Raw genomic sequence first — 22,304 nt, 5'->3', positions numbered from 1 at the left:
TTTCTAATAATGTGTGTGAAGGTCTTTGATTGTGTGGGATGGGAGTGAGTGGATGTGTGTGAAGGTGTGTGTGTTGTTTTTTTTTTGCAAGAGTGTGTGTGGTAATGAGTTTTTGTAGGTGCGTGGGCTCTGTTTTGTTTTGTTTTTTTTTTTATTTAAAAAAAAAAAAAACAACTTACGTAGCTAAATACTCTGCCAAGAAAAGATTTGACGGGACCACAGTGCACAAAAATGCATCTTTGAGGATGCGACCTTGTATGGAAACGACTATTTGCATTGCCTGATTGCTATGGAAAACATAAGGTCCAAAGTGGAGCTACAAATGGTGATCAAAAACAAACAAAAAAGTAACTTTTAAAATTTGTGCAAGAAAAGCAAATCGATAACGAAACCTAGTTTTCATTATTGCGTTTTATCAACTCACTCTGTCAGTCTTCGTTTCAAAATTTGTTACATGTTAATTCTACCACACCCAACCTCGGATCAATATGAAATACAACACAATTATTTATCATTAACTCTTTCTCTCCTAATCGACGATACCATCGTTGATTTTGGCCTCATTAAATTAAATTAATGTTTAATTTTTTAAACTTGACTTTGAAATAGATATAAAAAGAGCATGCATTTCCCTTTAATTCTATACCAAGTACAACATTTTCTGATAACAAACAACAAAGCTATTGAAGCCCAATCATAACAGAATTCCTTCAAAAAGTGGAAAAATAATTACGGAGAGAAAGAGTAAATTATCCTTAGTCGATGGCAATACATGAAGTAACTATTGATTTATCAATCAGAGGAAATTTTATTAAGTATTTTTTTTTAACAGAAAAGGGCAACTTACTTTCGGTGACAATATATAGATTTATTATGTTTTTCATTTTTGGGCCATAAAAAAGAAAAAGAGAAGTAAAAATACACTTATTAGAGGCCAAAGAAAGGGTATAGAAGCTATTCGTTTTGTGGGGCCTGTCTGTTGGTGCTGTTCTTTGTTGATCAGGTAACGCTACTCTACTTATTCCAGAAGAGCTAGAAGAGTCTTATCAAAGACGACGAGTTGTCCTGTTTGCTTTTATGTGAAAAATGACGCCGAATGATTTTAAAAATTTATTTCTTTAAACGATCAAAACTACGACTTGAATATTGGTAAATTCGATGGGGGCCGCCTCTGAGTTTGTGCGATAACACAAACTCTCTTTGTAATCTTGTTGTAATAAGCTTTAATCTGTATTCGAACGAATCATCGCACCGTGTTGAACAAGTGAAACTTACCACAAACGTTTCTTTGGAAACTGAGGAGGTATAATAGAATACGCTTTGACTTTTCATGTCATGGACATCGAAGGTCTGGACTGCTGGAGCATACACGATACAATCACAAACGTGTGCTCCTATACAGTAAGATATGTACTCGTACTGGTCAAGTTCGACCTCGGGCAGCACTGTCTCTGTAAAGGGGGGGGGGGCAAAGATAACGTTTTCATAAACTTGACACTTTATGCGCTATATGCTAAATTTAACGTTTCTGCCAGTGATTCCAAAACTATAGCCTGCGGGCCTTATCCAGCCCACACCTAGGCTCTAAATGCTAAATTTTAAGTATATGCCTGTTGCCCAATAACTACCTCCGCTCCATCATGGACATACGGTGGCAAGACCGCACTACAAAAAGCGATGTCCATGTGAACGCCAGTATGGACAGCATACAGGAATTTCCTATGGTCCGACAGTTACGCTGGGCAGGGAACGTATCTCGTATGGTATACGAACGTATGCCAAAGGCAGTCTTTTTTGGGGAGCTAAAATGTGGTCAACATAAAAGAGGCTCCTCACGGAAAAGCTTCAAAGACCAGCTTAGGCGCCAGCTTGCCTTAGCATGGAAGAGAGCACCTGGTTGCTTGCGACTTCAGAACGAGACAACTGGAGGTCACTCACAAAGGCCGCGGGATACACATTTGAGACCAAAGGAAATCCGCCGCCGAGGACAAACGCAGACGGCGAAAAGAAAATCTAAATCGACCGCCTGCGGACAATGGTTATGCTTACCCCGGATGTGGCAAAATATGTAGGTCACATCCGGGGCTGCGCATCCACGGGAAATACTACATTCCTCACTAATCTTTGGACTCGATGACAAGCCTTATTATTTTTCATTATCGTATTGGGGTAAACATTTCTCGCAAAAACCCGTTTTAAACAGCACAGTTTGTTAGCATTTCAGAAAGATCATATATATATTGAATTCATTAAACCGTACTTGCTGAGATGTTACGCTTCCGAACCTGGGGTCCTGGGTTCGAATCTCGGTGAACACTGGAATTTTGTATCTCAGGTTGCTAAAGGGCGTGCCTGAGTCCGCCCAGCTCTAATGGGTACCTGATTTTAGTTAGGGAACGTAAAAAGAGGTAGGTCGTTGTTCTGGCAGCATGGCGCCCCCGTTAACCGTTGGTCAAAGAAACAGATAGCCTTTAGGTCATCTGCCCTTATGGTCTAAAAGGGGAACTTTTACTTTTAATATAGTATCTGGGCGTGGGCCGACAAACCGGTGGTCCTATTATCTGGAGTGAACATTCGTTTCAATAAATGAAATGAAGAAGAATTTAATATGAGTTTAAAACCATTTAAGACTTCGGAGGGAAGGGGCGGGGGGAGAGATGCTTGGAATTTAGCTAAGTGGTAAATTGCTTAGGTACAAAACCGACAGGTGTCGGGCTTGAATCCAGGTGAAAAATAAGATTTTTTTTTTTTTAAATTCTGGATTCTAAGGAAGCCCGTAAGTCTATCAACTCGTATAGGTCCTAAAAGCAAAGGAGATTGGTCGATGTGCGGCACCCACAATACCATAGCTAATCGTAAGCTATAAACACAGATGACCTTTACATCGTCTGCTCCCCGAATCGCAACGTCTGACAGGATTACCTTACTATTTAGTTTAAACATGGTTGAAATATGAAACGTTTGTATTACCTATATGCAATTGTACAAAGATTTCGTAGACAATCACTCCAAAAGGAACACTGGAACTAAAAACACGTGAAGTCCAGGATTCTGTTAAGAGACATTAGTATGTACTGGCTCACACACATATATTATATATATATATATATATATATTTATATATATATATATATATATATATATATATATATATATATATATATATATATATATATATATATATATATATTGAAAAAAAAACATATTATAGTCAGAACAATGGATAAAACTGAATGCACCATTTAAGTTCTTATTAGGTCATGGGATAAACTTGCATCGATTTTTAAACTTTTAACACAAATCGCTTAGTTTCAGCCACTTTCGGGACTCTTTCGAAAGAACGCCTTCAGGCTCTTTTTTCATGGTTTGATATTCTACGAGTATAGGATTAGTTGACAGCAATAGTAAAATATTAAACGTCTGTCAAATTACACAATATGGAATGGAATCAATTTAACTTATTAAAGGGGTTATAAAAAAAACAAACCACTTAACATTATATTATAATTACGAAAACAAATTTTAACAAGAAAAAATGCTTAAACAAATCAAACAAACAAACATACAAAAAAAAAAACAGATAGCATTGATAGTAGTCGTGTCAAATAGTTTGGATCAGTCGGGTAATATAATTTGTAATAGATCTAGTTTAACAATAATGCATCTTTGCGATTACAAATATTTTTACCAATTGTTTTTGTTAAGCGCAATCATGATTTTAGCTTTTTCAATACGCTATGATCCTGTCACTAGTCTGGCCCAGTTGGGAAGGGGGTGAAAGAATTTGAAAATAAAATTAAGCTGAATGACCTGAATTTTAACTCGAGGGCCTAAGCCTCCGCAAGTCTCCTCGAGTATACACACTATCCACTGAGCCAGCGAAGTACTTTTGAAATTAGAAGGTTTTATTCTTATCTATTGTTAGTATAAAATTTCAAAGCTTTAAAAAGCCGGCCGCATACGTGGCCTGGGTAGGTATGGTCAGGTGCTGAAAGGCCTGCTTCTTCTCTCAGCTTTTTGTTGGTTCGGCGCTCTTTCACGCTGGCCACTCTTCTTGCTTCACATCTCGAGATTCCAAGGAGCGAGGAACGAGTTTGATTTTTTTTTAGTTTTTGGCACATCGTCACAATTTAGGCCATGTCGTGCCCGTAATCCTTCAAGAATTACTCTCCTTTACAAGAGCTAAATTCCATACAGTTAAATCATTGAAAAACAAGGTCTATTCACAGTTAAAATAGTAAAGGTAGTAAAAATTTAATAATTATTTAAAAAATGTTATGTAAATATTATAGGGTCACAATTTCACAAATCAGATCTTCGTAGTTAACCCCCACCTCCCGGACAAAGCCCTGTACCTTCCCAGGGTAGACACTATCAGGAACGATCGAGAGCTAGTGCTTCCGAGGGGAAATCCGTTATGATCGTATGATGAAAGCAATATTTTTTTTTTTTGTTGAGCTGAATGGTGGTCGGGGTAAGAGAGGTATCTCCTAGAAACGCTTGATAGACTAGCTTTTGTTTTGCCAACTTTCTTTGACGGTCATAGAAGACAGCACCTGTCTGCAGGCGGATTGGGAACGAGACAATTGGAGATCGTAAACTAAGTCCGCGAGATACGCCATTGAGACATATACGAAAATTTTCGTCTGAGGACAAACATAAGAGGATTTAACTCTTTCTCTCCGTAATTATTTACCACATTCTGATGGAATCAACGTTTGTATCGTTGGTTAGGAGAGAAAGAGTTAAAAAAAAACAACTTAATCGATCAGTGGCGTACAATGATTACGTCTTCGCTGGATGTGGCGAAATGTGTTGGTCGCAGCTGGGGTTGAGTAGCTACATCCAATGCGTTCCTCCTTGTTCATTATTTGACTAGAAGAAGGGCCTTATTTTTTATTACTATTATCATTATTCATTAGAATCTATATCATTTAGTTATCATTTCTTTACTGATGCCATTATTAGGACATGGATCCGTTTGCCCGAATCCGCAACAACTATCTTAAGCTATATAATATAAAAACAATTCTAAACATTTTATCAGTCTTTTAAACAACATGACATTAAAACGGTCTGAGGAATGTCATAAATCTTGTCCTTTTTAAAAAGACATTTCAATTGAGATGTTTGAGAATTAAATATTTATTAACACACTTAATATCTTTTAAGAAAGTAAAGTTCCTCTTTTACACCTTGCAGATGATGTCAAAGTTCATCTGTTTCAGTGGCCCACAGTTTTACTAGTTTGTCATGTGGACAGCACAACGACCAACCGCCTTTACTTTTCCCAACTAATGTTTGAGCTGGGTGGGCTCAGAGGCGCCCAAGATCCCGGAATTAAAAATCCAAGATTGACCAGGATTTGAACCCGGGACCTTGGCACAGAAGCAAAACGCTTTACCCCTCAACCACCGCGCCTCCTTAATATATATATATATATAAATATATGTGGCAGAATTTAAGTCATTGGTTAATATGCATGACTAAATGCATGACGCGTAGGACGTAATCATCTCCTTTTTTGAAGTAACGTCTGTATTATATAAGATAAGAATATATATATATTCAAATTAAGAGGATAAATTGTGTATTTAATGATAATACATATAGATTGCACATTTAAACGTGTAATTTAGTACGTATAATGTTTTTACGGAAAAAAAAAATTTCAATGGAAAAAGTAAAGACAATTAAAAATTAGATTTATACTTGATTCAATGTTTCCCGTTTCCTTGTCATCAATATCTATAGAATGATGCTTTAAGCTAGAATGGAAAAAACAAAACATTACTATAAATAGCAAATAACATTTGAAATCAAATGATGCACAGGGAAAATGTATATAGTGTAACAATTTACTCTAGCACTGTATAATGAAGCTTCTGTTAAACATTACGGGGTTGTGGTGGCTGAGTGGTAAAGTGGTTGGCTGAGTGGTAAAGCGCTTGGCTAATGAACTGAGGAGTTAGAGGTTTGAACCTCGACAAAGACTGGAATTTTGAATGTGGAGATTTTCATGACGCCACTAGAGTCCACACACATGTAATGGGAACCTATTGAGTACCGGCCTTTAGTTGGGGTAAATAGTAAAGGTTGATCGTTGTTCTGGCCACTTTACAGAGCTTGCTACGTTTCGTGTATGAATACACCTGTTTTAGGGCGCTGTTTTTATTTTGTTTCTCTTGACCTAGGGAACTTCGTTTTTTTTTTTTCGAGAGGTTCGTACCAGCACACACAGTCTGTCTCCATGCTGTCCGGTCCTGGGCTATCTCCTCCCACATACTTTCACTGATGCCAGTAGTTCTTATGTCTCGCTTGCAGACACTTCTATAGGTTAGTCTTGAGTGACCCATGGGTGTGACTCTCTAGGCATTCTTCCAGCTGTCATGCTGGTGACGTATCCGAGCCAGAGTAGTCTTATATGTGTCAGAGGAGCATAGATGCTGTGCTTATTGGCCAGTCGGAAAAGCATATTTACTGCGCATATAGGCCAGTTTCAAAACATCCTGGTCTGAGTCATGATCCCTTCAGGAGATGCACCTTATTCGTCGCAGGCTGTGTAAGTGAGAGATCTTTAATCTATGCAAAATATCAGTGTTTGACTGACTGATCCAATTATCAAGAGCTCTCCAGAACCAAAACAATGCAAGGATGAATAGGAGATTAGTAATTGGCGAAAAGAAATAGGTTAGTTGGTTTTCTGTCCGTGGGACACCCTCCTGAACTGTTGGTCATAGACATAGATGGCCTGTACATTATTTGCCCTTTAGATCTCAAGGTCTGAATGAGTTGAATTGCAAATAGTGAAGTTTCTTTTAAACTGATCCAGGCGAGCAGAAATTAAAAAGTAAGTAAAGTTCAGACTTTGTGATTTATAGGACAGATGATGTAAAGGTCATCTATTTCTGTGGCCCATGGTTAACGAGGGTGTCAGATACCCATTAGAGCTGGATTCACTCAGAGGCGCCCCAAATATTCCGAAGTTAAAAGTCCAAGTCTTCACTAGGATTCGAACCCGGGACCTCGGTTTGGAAGCCAAGCGCCTTACCGCTCAGCCACCGCGCCTCCCTAGCAGAAATGCTTAAATGAAAATTCAAAAGTCCAAAGTCTGAGACGGATACTATGCAAAGGGTGCCAAAAAAAATGGAATGGTTTATATTAGATATTTGTTATATTTGATATTTGACATGAGAAGCCTAAAAATAGGCTTTTTATTTTGTTGTTATGTAAGGGAAGGTGGGTTTGGGTTGGGAGAAAAGTGATACTAGAACTTATAGTGCTAATGAAATTAAGAGCTTACCTTCTTATCTTATAACATACAGAGGTTCCATCAAGAAAAGATGATTGCGTCCTACTAGTTGCCCTAGTAAAGTAAAGTTCCCCTTTCAGACTTTGCGATCTATAGGGCAGACGATGTTAAGGTCATCTGTTTCTTTGGCCAACGGTTAACGAGCAGGTTGTCATGTGGCAAGCACAACGACCAACCGCCTTTACTTTCCCATACTAAAGTCAGGTACCCATTAGAGTTGGGTGGACTCAGGGGCGCCCTAAAAATCCCGAAATTCAAAATCCCAGTCTTCACCGAGATTCTAGATCTGGGCTCTATATAGTCTTATTTAGAATCTCAACTGTAGCCTGTGTAAGCCCCTATAATGAGGATATGTCGAAACTGCGTGCCATAAAAGCTGTTATTTTCAAACTTACAGCTAAAACGAAGCTCGAATCAAAATTCTTTTTTTAAAAACAACATTTTAATCAGTATTTTATTCAATGAGATAGTTAATCAATGGAAAATATATTTTTGTAATGAACCATTGACACTTTTACCATTGTGAATTTTTGTACCAATGCGCGAATCTATGAAAAAAGCTTAATTCATCAAGTAAGAAGTCTGTGACTTTTAAAAAAAAAAACTTACCCTGAAAATTTCATTGAAAAGTGGTGTATTTTTTAAAAAAATCTTTTTGCATAGATAATTTTAAAAATTAGATGGTTCACTTTCGGAAAAGAAAAAAATAACCTTTGCATCAGAACTTTGAATGATCTAAAATATCATGATGTCCGATTTTCATTTTCTCTTCTAGTTTCTGAGATCTACACGGGACGGACGGACAGACGGACAGACAGCCACACAAAACTAGTAGCGCCTTTACCCTTTCGGGGGGAAGGCCGCTAAAAATCAAAATCTTACCTGCTTAAAGTAATCCTATGTTTATCTGGATAAACATTAACATTTATTGACTCGGCAGAGAACAAAGTAGCCGATCCTATTTTCATGCTGATTTAAATTAAAAAATATTGGATTGGAATAGAACAGGAAAAAAGAAAAATGTTACTATTTGCTTCAAAATTATATTCAAAGTAAAAGTCTACTAAGATATGTCGTTGTTTCTTGAACCTTCTATTATAATGATTTACTTTCAATAGTTGCGCCTTGTTGGATAACATTTTACCAACCTACTATCTATCTATCTATCTATCTATCTATCTATCTATCTATCTATCTATCTATCTATCTATCTCTGTCTGTCTGTCTGTTTGTCTGTCTGTCTGTCTGTCTGTCTGTCTGTCTGTCTGTCTGTCTGTATGTCTGTCTGTCTGTCTGTCTGTCTGTCCGTCCGTCCGTCCTTCCTTCCGTTCGTCCGTCTGTCTGTCTGTCTGTTTGTCTGTCTATCTATCTATATCTATCTATCTGTTAGTCTGTCTGTCTGTCTATATTATATCGTTGACAACTTCTGATTAATAGTCTGAAATGGAGACCTACACCTTTTTTTTAAAATCTCTAAAATATCATTGCAACTGAGCATCAATAAAATTAATTTGCATTAATAATTACAAAGTCATAAAGATGTTTTATCTTAAAGTTATCTTGACAAATAATCCTTATTTCATGGCGATTAATAATCTTAAAATCATGTAGACAAAGTTTTAATTTCAGATAGACTGAATTGACTAGACTTAATCCTGCGCACCAGGTGAACTTAGGGCCGCAACCACACCTCTCCACCGAACTCGGTTCTGAGCAGCTTTCTTCATCTGCTCCCATGTCATTCCTGTACACTCAGCTTCACAGATGACTGACCTCTTCCAGGTTTGCTTTGGTCTGCCCACTTTCCTCTTTCCTTGTGGGTTCCAGTCAACATTGGTAGCTGGTTTTCGCATAGTGTGTCCTATCCATCTCCATTTTCGTTTTGTGATCTTGGGCTATGGGCTTTTGTCTAGTTCTCTCCCACAAATCGACAGTAGTTATCTTTTCTGGCCACCTAATTCTTAATATCCGCGTAGGCATCTGTTAACAAATGTCTGGAGCTTTACCAAATTTGTTTTAGTGACTCTCAGACTAAACATCTCAAAACTAGCTTGACACATGATACTAATTTCATATTGGCTCATCATCGCCAACTCATTTAGCTAATCCTACCTCGTTAGATATTTTGTTCCCCATCGGCTCTCTGGGATCGCCATGAAGACCTCGTAAAACTTTTTGTAGCCGTAGAGTACCTGAGCTGTCACCATACCATCACTGTCAATGTAGCAGTAGTCAGTCCTGGACAAAAATATCCATGGATTTACTGGATTAACGCGACACTACTTTACATCGTGTCACACTTAAGCCAAGATCTTCTGCCACGACGCTTTATAGGACAGAAGTGGAACAAACAGACAGATATGTCAAGTAGAGTTATCCAACTCCTGGTTTATATTACGTAGCAAAAAATCTGGAGTATAACTAAGTGGGAGACTTCTTCTTCTTGTTACCAGCTTTTCGCTGCTGAGCAGCGAGCTCTTTTGCAGACTATGGCAAAACTGGGAGACAGTAACTAAGAAATATCAATATATCTTCAGTGAGTCTTAAGGAAGTGTAAGAATCACCGCTAACCAAAGATTTGAGAAGCGAGTAATTTTTGTTTTTTTAAAGATCGTATCACTTAACTCAACCTGTTAACGCACACACACACAGACATACAACACACACACACACACACACACACACACACATATATTTTTCTCTGGCTTTATATTGCTTACAATGGTAGGAACTTCTAATAGAAGGGCACTATTGTAACTATGAACCCGACTTTTTTAGCCCGTGAATTAGTCTAACTCTTACCATGAAATTTTACGACCCGCTTTTTTTCTTTCTTTCTCTCTCTCTCTCTCTCTCTCTCTCTCTTATTTTGCTCTCTGGAACTCCTTTTTTTTTGTACCTGCGTATCGAAATTCTCCGGTATAGACTTTTGACTTGATTTGGACTTCATTTGGAAAGGCCAACCTCAAAATGCGCCCCGACACATACAGGCAGTCATATTTTGGTCCTTTAGTTCAAATATCAATTTCACTTATCCACCTGCTGAATATTACTTACACAGATTGTGCAATCTCCACAAGAAAACGGCCGCTTTCTCTAAAGGGAAATTGTTCCAACCCCAGCATTCAACCGGGATCCGCCTCTGTACGCTAGTCATAGCTTAGATCGTTTATTTATTGTTCAAGCAATAGTGAAAATCTCACGTGATCATAGCTACATGATTGTACAAGTGATAGTTACGTCTGATCTCACATGATCATAGCTACATGATATTTTAGGTAATAGTTACGGTTGATCTCACGTGATCATAGCTACATGATAGTGCAATTGAAAGTTACGTCTGATCTCACGTCGTCATAGCAACATGATAGAACAAGTAATAGCAACACCTGATCTCAACATGATCATAGCTACATGACATTTCAAGTAATAGTTACGTCGTTTCTCACGCGATCATAGCTACATGATATTTCAGGTAATAGTTACGTCTGACCTCACGTGATCATAGCTACATGATATTTTAAGTCATAGTGACGTAAGCTCCTATGTGATCATAGCTACATGGTAGCTATATAATAACGGTAGATTCCAAGTGAAGCTAGTTATACTAGACTTCAGTTGAATGATTTTGTTTATGTCAAAGTACAACTAACGTCATCGCTGGATTGTTATGGGTTGATCATTAATCAGTCATCGCTTAATGTTTAATCAGTTTTAGCTCAATCATCAGACTTATTTACTCAGAATTTGTTGGCAATGTTAATGTAATGCACGACTGCTTTTTGACGAGTCTTGACCTACGCTCTTGTCCACCGCAGCCAAAAGTTACCTGGAGGATAAAAAAAAAGAAAGAAACAAGAAAAGAGATACGAAAAATGTTTTTAAATAAATATATAGAGAGACAATAGCCCCTCTACATCGAGCTCTTAATAACTAATGAATGCTAGATTTAAAACAAGACAATATTTAAAACAAATACTTTGTATATATATATCTTATACGCCGATCTTGCAGAGGGAGTAAAACCCAAGGGCCGCTCAAAACTAACCCAGAGAGATGTCTGCAAGCGAGACATGAGAGCCACGGGCATCGACCAAAGTATGTGGGCCAGCATGGAGACAGACTGTACGTGCTGGTACGAATCGCCAAGTGCAAAAGAAACGAAGCTGCGTCAGCCAAGAGAAAGAAAAAGAAAGCTGCCCAGTCAACTAGCCCGAGGACAGATGCATACACATGCAAGAACTGCGGGAAACTCTTGCCGCTCCAGAATTGGCTTGATCAGTCACTCCAGATTCTGCCCCATCTTAAGACGTAACCAAAGCCAGTGACTCATCTGGGCGCATCCATTGACTTCCGAGACAGAAGGAGCCATATATATATATATATATATATATATATATATATATATATATAAGAAATGTTTTTGCTCCGGTGATTAATGAGGATTTCAGCATATCACGTGACCACGCAGACCCAATCAGCGAAGACGTAGACTTTGTATCCCATTGGTCGATTTCGACCTCTTTCTGTCCCCGGCAGTGGATTTCCTTTTGGCCTCAAATGTGTAATTCCGCGGCCTCTGTAAGAAATCTCCAGCTTTCTCGATTTGAGTAGTCTGCTGCTAGGTGCTTTCTTCGATGTCAGTGAAAGCAGGTTTTGAATGGCGAACACAAAGAAATGTTTCCAACGCGCATTTAATTAATTATACTCTACGTGAAAATTGATTCTAGAGCTTTATTGGGACTGTTTTATGGTCTATATGTAGTACTTACTCGCGCTTCCGATTCTGTGTTACAAATAGAGACTTTCAAATAGTCTGTGTGCATCAAATCCCAAATGAAGAATTTCGAAACAGTCTTGGGGCCTGTTATAAATACACAGAGAAACACACATATTGAGAATGTCGAAATAGTTTCTGGGTCTTTTTCTTTAAAAAAATAAAAAACCCAACCTAGGAATGTGAAAATAGTCTCTAGGTCTGGTATAATACAAAAATAAACACACAATCTAGCAATATAAATTATAGCCTTTTATACGGCGCTACTTTCAAGCGTATAGCATGCTCAGTGCGCTATGGTCCAATCTCTTTTGTGGACCAATTGGGGGGGGGGGGAATTAGGTATCTGGCAGAAGATTTTCCGTGCTGCCTTTAAGTGCTAAGTAAACACATCTCTGGTCGAGTGGGGTGTCGAACCTCTAGCGCCCTTCATGGGTGGCCAAGCCAAGCTAAGTTTAAGCGTACTCGCGACCACAAAATAATCTCTGGGTCTGTTACCGACACACAATCTAGGAATGTCAAAATAGTGTCTGCACCTATCTTCTTCTTATAAAATACAGACGTGATTTCAAATTTTAAAAAAGATGATTACGTCCTACCCATGGCAATCTAATCACGAATGTTAATTAATTACGCTATTTTTGCCAAGTCATTAGTTTTTCAGGCTGATTCAGGCAATCCATTACATGCTCTAATAGTACTAGTGAGGAAGAGATATTTGTCCATATGGAACAAGGCATGTGCCTTAATCTTTTTTTTTTTAATCTGATTTTTTTTCTTATATTATATTAGATTATGTTTTTGTATTTGAAATATTTATGATTCAGTATATATAAGTCGGACTAGAGTTACCCCACGTACCTTTCGCGGCGACAGAGAGAACGGCTCAGAGAAAAAGTGTGTGTGTGTGTGGGGGGGGGGGATGAGAACAAGTAACCTTTCTTTTTATATTTTCTTTATTGGACTAAATTTCAGTGTGTATTTTTCACACGTCAATATCTGGTGTCATTAAAATAGTTGGATGCTTTTTCTGTAGCTTTGTTTTGATTTTATATATATATATATATATATTTGCAAGGGTAGATCTTTGACAGAGGAGAATTTTTTTTTTATTTTAGTCCCTTTACATGTGTTCACTGAGAAATCTTCTGGTGATGTGGCGATCTGCAGCAGTAACGCCCTCTGACAGGCGATGACAGTCTTCTTAGGAATGTTAAAGGTCCTTGAAGGTATCTGTGAGGTCAGTTGTCTTTAACCCCTCGGTTGATATTGTTAGTTTATATAGCCTCCATACACGCTTCATCTCCAAGCCTAGGTTCCCATATTTTCTTTGTTTTCTCATTTCAGTATTTCTTATATTATGATACAGTGGTACGGCGATGCAATAATGGTATCGGTTTCTTCTTTTCTCTATAAGAGCAGATCAGAGCGATTAAAATCTACCGTTTGTTCAGTCAAAATAAGCCTATCCCAGTACAGTAAGTGGTTAGTAGACTCTGATGGCGAGTGTTTGTAATATGAAGGCGTGTTGATGTATTGACTTTGCAACTTGGTTGTGGCGAACTAGGTTGGCAGATACTAATAAGGCTAAACATCCTTATTATTATTATTATGTTAGAAACGAACGAGTATTCATTCTCTGGCGTTGCCAGGGCCGAGTTTCGCTAAAGAGAAACAAAATTCATCGTAGTCCCTTTAACAGTTTCCACCGAGGAATTTTCTGGTGATGTGGCAGGTCTGCAGCAGTACCTCCCTCTGACAGGTAACGAAGATGTTCCTAGGTATGTTAAGGGCCTTGAAGGTGCCAGTGAGGTCAGTTGTTATTATCCCCTCGGTTGATATAACAATGGGGTATATTGTTATTTTGGACAATTTCCATAGACGCAGAATCTCCAAGCCTAGGTTCCCATATTTTCTTTGTTTTTCTATCTCAGTTTTTCTTAAATTTTGAGACAGTGGTACGGCGATATCGATAATGGTAGCGTTTTTTTCTTTTTTTATCGATGAACAGCAGATCCGGGCGATTGAAATCTACCGTTTAGTCGGTCAGAGCAGGCCTATCCCAGTACAGCAGATGTTCAGTAGACTCGAGAACCTCTTGCGGAGAGTATTTATAATAAGGGGGAGTGTCCTTACCGATCAATTTGTACGTCAAAGCCAGGTGTTGGTGTATTAACTTATTATTATTATTATTATTATTATTGTTAGAAACGAACGAGTATTCATTCTCTGGCGTTGCCAGGGTCGAGTTTCGCTAAAGGGAAACACAATTCATCGTAGTCCCTTTATCAGTTTCCACCGAGGAATTTTCTGGTGATGTGGCAGGTCTGCAGCAGTACCGCCCTCTGACAGGCAACGAAGATGTTCCTAGGAATGTTAAGGGCCTTGAAGGTGTCTGTGAGGTCAGTTGTTATTGCTCCCTCGGTTGATATAACCTTGGAGTATATTGTTGTTTTAGATAACTTCCATAAACGCTAAATCTCCAAGCCTAGGTTCCCATATTTTCGTTGTTTATGAGATAGTAGTACTGCGATATCAATAATTGTAGCTGCTTTTTCCTTTTTTATCAATGAGCAGCAGATAATGGGATTAAAATATACGGTTTTGTCGGTCAAAAAAAGGACTAATGCCAGTACAACAGATGATCAGTAGATTCGAGAACCTCTTGTGGTGAGTACTTGTAATAGGGAGGAGTATTCTTACCGATCAAATTATGTCATAGCCAAGTGCTGTGGTATTAGTTTTAAAACTTAGCTATGACGACCTAGAAAGGCAAAATCTGATAGGGCTAAAAATCCTGCCATTATGTGTTCAATCGACTCACCCACATTTCCACATTTTAGGTATTTGTCAATAATATTAAGTTTCAGGCTATATTTCTCGTAATGTTTTTTGTCCTGATTACTCTGTCCTGTATTGCTGTAACAAAGCCTTCAGCTATTATTACTATTGGTACAAGATACACATACTTTACATCAACAAACAAGTGACAAGAATAAGTTTGTAATATATGTGAATACATGCTTTTCAGCTTTAATTTATATTGATTAATGAGGGTTAGAGTTTCAAACTATATGGTAAGGAAAAAGTAAAACAACAAAAACAAAAACAAACACAGAGTTATGCAATTAGAGTTTTTGCAAAATGTTCAGTATATAGCTATTTACTGGACGTAGATTTAATGGATACCAGCTCATATACAACTAGAAGGAAATGAGAAGGCTGACACACTCGCCAAGAGTGGGAGAACTAACTCACAAATAAACTCTGCACTCTATCCAGAAGAAATGAAGAAATTAATTGTAGATAAAATAAATGAGAAATGGTCGAGCTTTCATCCAAATCACAAGAAAGATGACGCTTACTATAAGCTATCCCGACAAGACCAACGTCTAATCTTTCGACTCAGGACCGGACACAACAGAATGCGGCAACACATGTACCGGAAGCTCAAAATTGGAACCAATGAAATCTGCCCATGTGGAGTATCACCAGAGAATGCCGACCACGTCCTCCAAAACTGCTCTCTTTACCAAGAGGCCCGTATAAGACACTAGGCCCCAAAACACCCCAATAGAAAGAGAACTATATGGAGAGCTCCATAATTTAGAAACCACTGCACAGTTCATCTCATGTATTGGTCTAGTCATCTGAACACTCCAACAGTTCATCTCATGTATTGTTCTAGTCATCTGAACACTCCAACATAACAATGAGAACGTAGAAGAAGAAGAAGAACTGGACGTATATACGCTATCCGTCTCCGGCCGGAATTTTAAGTTATTATCCGGCCAAATCAGGGTCCGGCCGGTGCTACCCGGTGTACCCCTAGAAAAGATGCAGTTATTTTGACTTACTATTAACAAGAAGATTAGTTGAGGTATTGATGGGGTGGGTTTCGTTGGGGAAATATACTCTGCAGACATATTTCCCAGCGTCTTGCAGCTGTATCTCAGGAATGTTGATGGCGATGTACATGGTTTTAACATTGCTGCACTGTCCCTGTACATCTGTGTGGCCTTTCAAATGAAGGATCCAGGTATCTTGAACAGGCTTCGTCTGCAAGTAGACAAAGATATAAAGAAGAAACACTCAAAGTATGGGGTCGGGGCCCTGTCATTGAAGCAGATGCATGGAGAGGAAAAATCGACGTGGAACTGCCACAGTCTCGTTTGGCATTGAGGGTTATTTGTTCACCTCGGGTCCAGAAAGTAAAAGTACGAGAAACCTCGTCACAGCATTGTTTGAGAATCTATGTGACATTAGGTACACAAGATTCACTTGAAATTCTTGGTTAACATGTTTCGCCTGAAACGCAAAGGATTGCGTGGAATTATGGGTAAGCCTCGTTTTGATAGCTGACCACATGGTCAGATAGCGGTAGTCACCATGGTTATAGAAGTGAATGGACGCATGATGCATATTGTGTAAAAAGCATTACTAGTTGCGTATTTGATATATTCCATTGTATTTTATAATTGATTTCTGTGAAGTATTGTATTTCTTGATGGCTGGACTTGCCAGTGTGTTGTTATTTTATACTTAACTCATGGCCTTCACGTATGGCTCAGATATTGAGTCCGGCGGAACTGTTCTCACTGACAGGAGAAGGGGCAAAGGCGAGTACTGGCGCCATAATCAGTAAGCTTCGGGCAGGAGGGGCTCGTTAGCCATGACTAGCTACCCACCTAAGAGAAGTAAAACTCTGAATTCAAACCTCTGTTGCCTTGCATCTATAGCCAATCATGGGAAAGGCTTCGGGAGTCAACGCTGAGGAAAAATCAGGATCTGGCGATCCTAAGGCAGTTTGCAGCACGCAGTGCTACACCCTGGCAGGACCTGCGACGCCGCTGACCCCAAACTGTATCGGCACTGACTTTGGATACACCAGCTGCGTGGAGAGGGGGGAACTGATGTGTGGGCGACATCGTTCCGACCACAGCTAATGCCCAGGCATTCATCTCATTTCCATGAGATGATCCAAAGTCACTTGGCCACTGAAGGAGGCCATAGAAACATATTAGCTACTCATTGCATCAAGTTATGACTCTCTATGTTTGTTGTGCTATTCTAGTTGTAGTACTCAGTAGTAGACATACACGACAACAAATAAAGTGAAGAGAAGTACATTTAATTATCACACAGCAGACACTTTATTACGCACCAAAACAGTTGTTACATAAATATAAAGTTACATTTCCTTACACCTCTGAGCAGAAAGAGGAAGTGAGACTTACAAACCTAGAGTCAGTGGTAGTTTTCTGTACTTGGAGCAGTACGCACGTACAAAGTTGCCTTTGTTACCCCCCTGTGATGTGGACGTGATCAATTATTATTGTTGCACTTAGTCTGAGATAGACCTATTTTAAAGGACGTATTATTTTATGCCGCTGTGATGTCGATTTACTTGTATTTCAGTACGTTGGATCATGTTTAAGTAACTACCATGAAGGATATCACATGCCACTTCTTATTTAACCAGTGACTTGCAACTGAATGCTTAAAGTTTCAGTACATAAATCTGATTAAATACGTTCTCTTTATATCATCTGAAATCGGACTTAAGTTCATGTTTGTTACGGGCTAAGTATAGTGCCATGACACACAAACCCAGACTATTCTACATCCTGGTGACCAGTATTTTACTTCACATATAACGTCACATCTTGATGACCAGACGGCCCATTTACATTTCGGTAGCACATTGGCAGGCACCAACTATGCATCAAACAAACGGATATGAGAGAGTTAAGAGGTTCTACTAAGGTCTTTACGCCTGCTGATAACAGAAATAAGCTCTATACCAGCGGTTCTCAACCTTTCAAGCTCGGCGACCCCTTTTTAGAATCCCCCACTCGGCCGCGACCCACCCCCTCCCCACACACAGCTAAAGAAGAATAGACAAAAACAATCCATATTTTCGATGGTCTTAGGCGACCCCTGGCAAATCGTCAATCGACCCCCAAGGGGGTCGTGACCCACAGGTTGAGAACCCCTGCTCTATACTATTTAGACAAAGCTTCGATCAACTCAATCTGGCCTTCTGTGTAGTAGAAATTTTAAGCACGTTATTTTACGTTCGGGTAGTCTCGGATTAAGTTGAAACTTTGCATATTAAAAAAAAAAAAACTTACTGGTATTGCATTATTTTGTTTGATGGGAAATCAATCCTTAAGTATTCAGAGATATAACAAAATATGTTGTGTTTTTGTCCCCTTTTATAATTGTAGCCGTTTTTTTTTTTACACCAATTTGAAACTATCAACAATTATGTAGTGTAGGCCTACATAACAAAACATGAATCCACTTAAAAATGAGCCAATGAGACCTGTTAATTATTGTACACTTTTGACAGATATAGCGGAGTTCTTCCACTTTGATAAGCTTTGTATTATGTGTTGTTGTTTTTTTTTCGTACTTTGCATGTTATGTACACATTTAATATAATCTCATATTAACTCTGTCTGTCTGTCTGTCTGTCTATTTGGTCAAAAGTGTGTACACTTCATTTCTCTCAAACCCAATCTCGGATCAAGCTGACATTTTGCACAATTATTTCTTTGACCTGACAACTGAAGAATAAAGGAAAAAAAATGAATCAGTTATTTAATTAAAAAAAGTAAAATGTTCACCTTTCACGATCTCTAGGATCGATGATGTTAGGGGCCTATATTAAGGAGAAGGGTGTCATGTGGCCAGCACACCGACCTTTACTTTACCCAAGTCATAAAAACTCCGAAATTTAAAAATGTACGTTTGAAGTTAACAATAGATAAGTATTTCTATTTTTAAAAGCAATTCGCTGGCAAGTGTTTAGTGTGTTAGCTTATTTTTTTATATATAAATGCATTTAAAAAGTGATCACGGTAATATTCACCTAGATACTCCCTCCTATTATCCCCGTTCTCCTTTCCTAACTGGTTCTGACAAGCGATAGGATCCAAGCGTGTTGAGAAATCTAAAAGCATGAATTTGCGCCCCCCCCCCAAAATGGACCTCACTTAGCAATCGTAAATAAACACATTTAGCCACGTAATAATATTGATAAAACAATGAAAAATACGTATCACGTGACAGCCTTTATGGATGACATAATTTGCATAGAAGATATGTAGAATCACGTGGCTAAATGTTGTTTGTTCACGATCGGTGAATGAGGTCCATTGGTGAAAATATTTCAAAATGCTCCGATTTATTATTGTTAATATAGATCTAGATCTTTTACAAGTCTTCTTGGTACAGCAACGTTTAAATAAAGGCTTTTTTTTTTTAATTCCTTTTTAATATTTCCTTATTTTTTTATTTTTTTTTGTTTGTTTTTGTTTTGCTTTGTTTTCTGTCGTATTTTGTCCTGCTCAGACACATATCCATCAGGGTCCAACGTAGATAATTGGAGGCCCTAGGCGTAGTGAATTTAGCGGCCCAAATGAAAAAAAAGAACAAAAGGGAAATAAAAACTAAAAATGACGCTATTTATCAAAAAACATGGTGCACTCCAGCAATTACAGTGAGGACATGTTTCGCTATTTTTTTCCCCAACTTTTTTTTTAAGAGTCCTAAGCGGTGGCGCGATGGCTTGGCGTCCATCCAAATCTAATGGGTACGTGACTTAAGTTAGGGAAAGTAAAGGCGGTTGGCTGTTGTGCTGGCCACATGACTCCCTGATCGTTAACCGTTGGCCAAAGAATCAGATGACCATAACATTATCTGCCCTATAGATGGCAAGGTCTAGATGTGGAACTTTACCCTTTATTTACCTGTGTGCAGCCCCTCCAATCGGGGGCCCTACGCCCTACGCGACTGCCTAGTTTACTTTTGATTAAGGATGGCCCTGGAAGCGTGATTGAGATTACCAATAAATGGGGCTCGAGGTTCGACACCCGACTCGAGCAGAGTTGTGTTTACTGAGCGCCCAAAGGCAGCACGGAAAACCTTCTCCCAGATACCCCCCTCCCATTGACTCACAAATGCGATGGGACCAATGCGCTCTGATCATGCTATTAGCTTGAAAGTAGCGCTATATAAGAGCTATAAAAGATATACAAATAAAAATAATAATACCAGTTTTAATTTCTTCGAATTCTCAAATGTCTATCCCTTTGTAACCCGTCGAAAGTGATATATATATATTTTATCTCTTTTGTGAAGGCCCTTTTCTTGTTGAGGCCCCAGGGCTGTAGTCCTGGCAGCCCTCCCTTAAATCCGGCCCTTTTTCAGATGGAATCGTTGGTGGAGAAATGTTATTTAATGATAGTGTCCTACAGATACTCACGTAATGTTGGCCTACTCTAGGATATGACACAATCAAAGTCTCAGCGTTCTGCTTGTTGACTTTAACCAGTTCAAGAAGCTCTGTGCAGACCTTGTCAATACGGCTGAAGAAAATGGCTCCTGAACAAGTCATTGTGACATTATCAGCTTCAGTTACAGTTACATAAGATTCTGAAAGTCCAAAAATTTCCATCGCTTTACCAGTCTCTGAAAAAAAATAATATTGTTATAACTCTTGTGATATTGCGGATAGGGTTGTAGTGTGTCGAGGCAAATAGAGACCAGTCGTCTTAGAAGGCCTTAACACTGACCTGAAACGTCACTTTCTTTGGGCAGTAGCTCGTTACCGATAGCTCGTTGCCAATTCAATCAGACCTGTGGCGTGGCAACGAGCTATCGGTCTAAACAGCCCACGAATGTTCTTGCGCAGATCGCCCCAGGTCAGCGCCAGAAGAGCGGTCAACAATGGCGTGCGGTGACGTTTAACCGTTCTGACTGCTAAACCTTCGCTTATTATATAGGCACCAATTATGCAACAGACTAACGGATATGAAAAAGTTAGAGGTTTTACTTTAGGTTTATATGTATGTATCATCATACGTCTGCTGATAACAGAAATGAGCTCTATACTATTTAGACAAAGCTTCGATCAACTCAATTATATAGGGTCCCCGAAGGACGTCGAGAACTCGACGGATCGTTGGATGACACTTCTGGTTGATCACGTGACTACATCCGACATGACTAGCCTGGAGTACTGTTCACTTTCGATGATGTTTCCTAAGGTGTCCTGGCACCCTGCTCTCCCTAGCACTTCCTCATTGGTTATTTTATCTTGCCACCTTATTTTAAAGATCCGCCTTAGGCATCGGAGATTATTAGAGACTTTACAGGGCCTGCGATTTACATTTAGCATATCACTCATGGCTCTTGTCACAGGCTTTTAAAGGAGTTTTAACATATTTAGTGAATGGTATGGTATGGTTGATGTAGCTTTAATTAACACACTAGACCCTAGACCTAGTGCGTTTGAGCTGCTTCCTATGCATGTTGACGACTGTTGTATAACAAATGTTGATATAATGATTTAATTAATAGTATTTGTCCAAAAAAAAAATAGAAGAGAGGCATCAAAAGCATCCATTAAATAGGGCCCCTTAAGTTCTAAGACCGGCCCTTATTTTAAAGAAAGATGCATTTCCAAAACACTCACGATTCCTAAAGACAACCTGCACCCATTAAACCACTTTTACATAAGATCTGAACGAGGTGGTCGTCTCCTTTCCATTAGGACTAAAACAGAAAGATTTAAAAACTCCTTTATCCAACTATCGGTCAGAGTGCAAAAAAGATCAGCTGTCGTCATCGAGAAACATAGACGTCAAATTCATAAAGCGCTGGTTGTGAGTGTGTATGTGTTTCATGAGTGAATATTGTTCGTATTTGCATCTATAATATTATTGTACAGTAGTTACACTGAGGTTGTCAATTGTAGTCAAACTGAATTTCCATTTGATAGTATCAATAAAATTATCTTATCTTATCTTATTATAAATCTAGATCTATGAGATATGTGTATGTTTAAACGTTTAATATCGCAAAACTATCTTTGGTCTGGTCAAAAATGTTCAGCTCACCAGAGAGAATGATATGCATGAATAATAACATTTTCAAAGAATTCATCTTGAAATAAAATATAGATCTTATTTTTTAAAGTAACTTCTGTATTTGATAAGATCTCTAGATCTAGTTTTTGTACGAGAAACCAACTACTATGTATAAAGACCACGCGAAAACGTGCGTTGAAAGAACTAACATTGCTAAAACATTGGAAGGAATATTTGGTGTGAATGTGTTCAATTTTTTTTTTTTCAATTTATCACAGCGGTTCTCAATCTGAGGAGAGTCATGTGGATGGGTGTGGAAAACCGGTCACTTTATTTG

At 38.6% G+C, this 22,304-nt stretch overlaps 1 protein-coding gene across 3 annotated transcripts in view; it reads right to left on the bottom strand.

Annotated features, from left to right (window-relative positions):
* The window catches only part of LOC106055990 (uncharacterized), a 58,114-nt gene extending 36,014 nt beyond the window's left edge, over positions 1-22,100 (bottom strand). For 2 of the 3 annotated variants that reach the window (XM_056017135.1, XM_056017136.1), the window contains exons 1-11: positions 21,998-22,100; positions 20,362-20,567; positions 15,947-16,148; positions 12,085-12,176; positions 11,053-11,141; positions 9,425-9,550; positions 8,195-8,281; positions 5,713-5,768; positions 2,971-3,051; positions 1,276-1,451; positions 180-316 (exon numbers count right to left, since the gene is read on the bottom strand). In XM_056017135.1, the coding sequence (XP_055873110.1) occupies positions 180-316; positions 1,276-1,451; positions 2,971-3,051; positions 5,713-5,768; positions 8,195-8,281; positions 9,425-9,550; positions 11,053-11,141; positions 12,085-12,176; positions 15,947-16,148; positions 20,362-20,567; positions 21,998-22,043 (1,298 nt within the window). In that variant the 5' untranslated portion in view covers positions 22,044-22,100. The remainder of the gene's footprint in view (positions 1-179; positions 317-1,275; positions 1,452-2,970; positions 3,052-5,712; positions 5,769-8,194; positions 8,282-9,424; positions 9,551-11,052; positions 11,142-12,084; positions 12,177-15,946; positions 16,149-20,361; positions 20,568-21,997) is intronic. The other variant, XM_056017137.1, reaches the window with a different exon arrangement.
* Positions 22,101-22,304: the final 204 nt, after the last annotated feature.

The sequence above is a fragment of the Biomphalaria glabrata genome, chromosome 18 (assembly GCF_947242115.1).
Source record: "Biomphalaria glabrata chromosome 18, xgBioGlab47.1, whole genome shotgun sequence".
Taxonomy (NCBI): domain Eukaryota; kingdom Metazoa; phylum Mollusca; class Gastropoda; family Planorbidae; genus Biomphalaria; species Biomphalaria glabrata.
The sequence above is the reverse complement of the archived record's forward strand: the minus strand, read 5'-3'. Positions and strand labels throughout refer to the sequence as shown.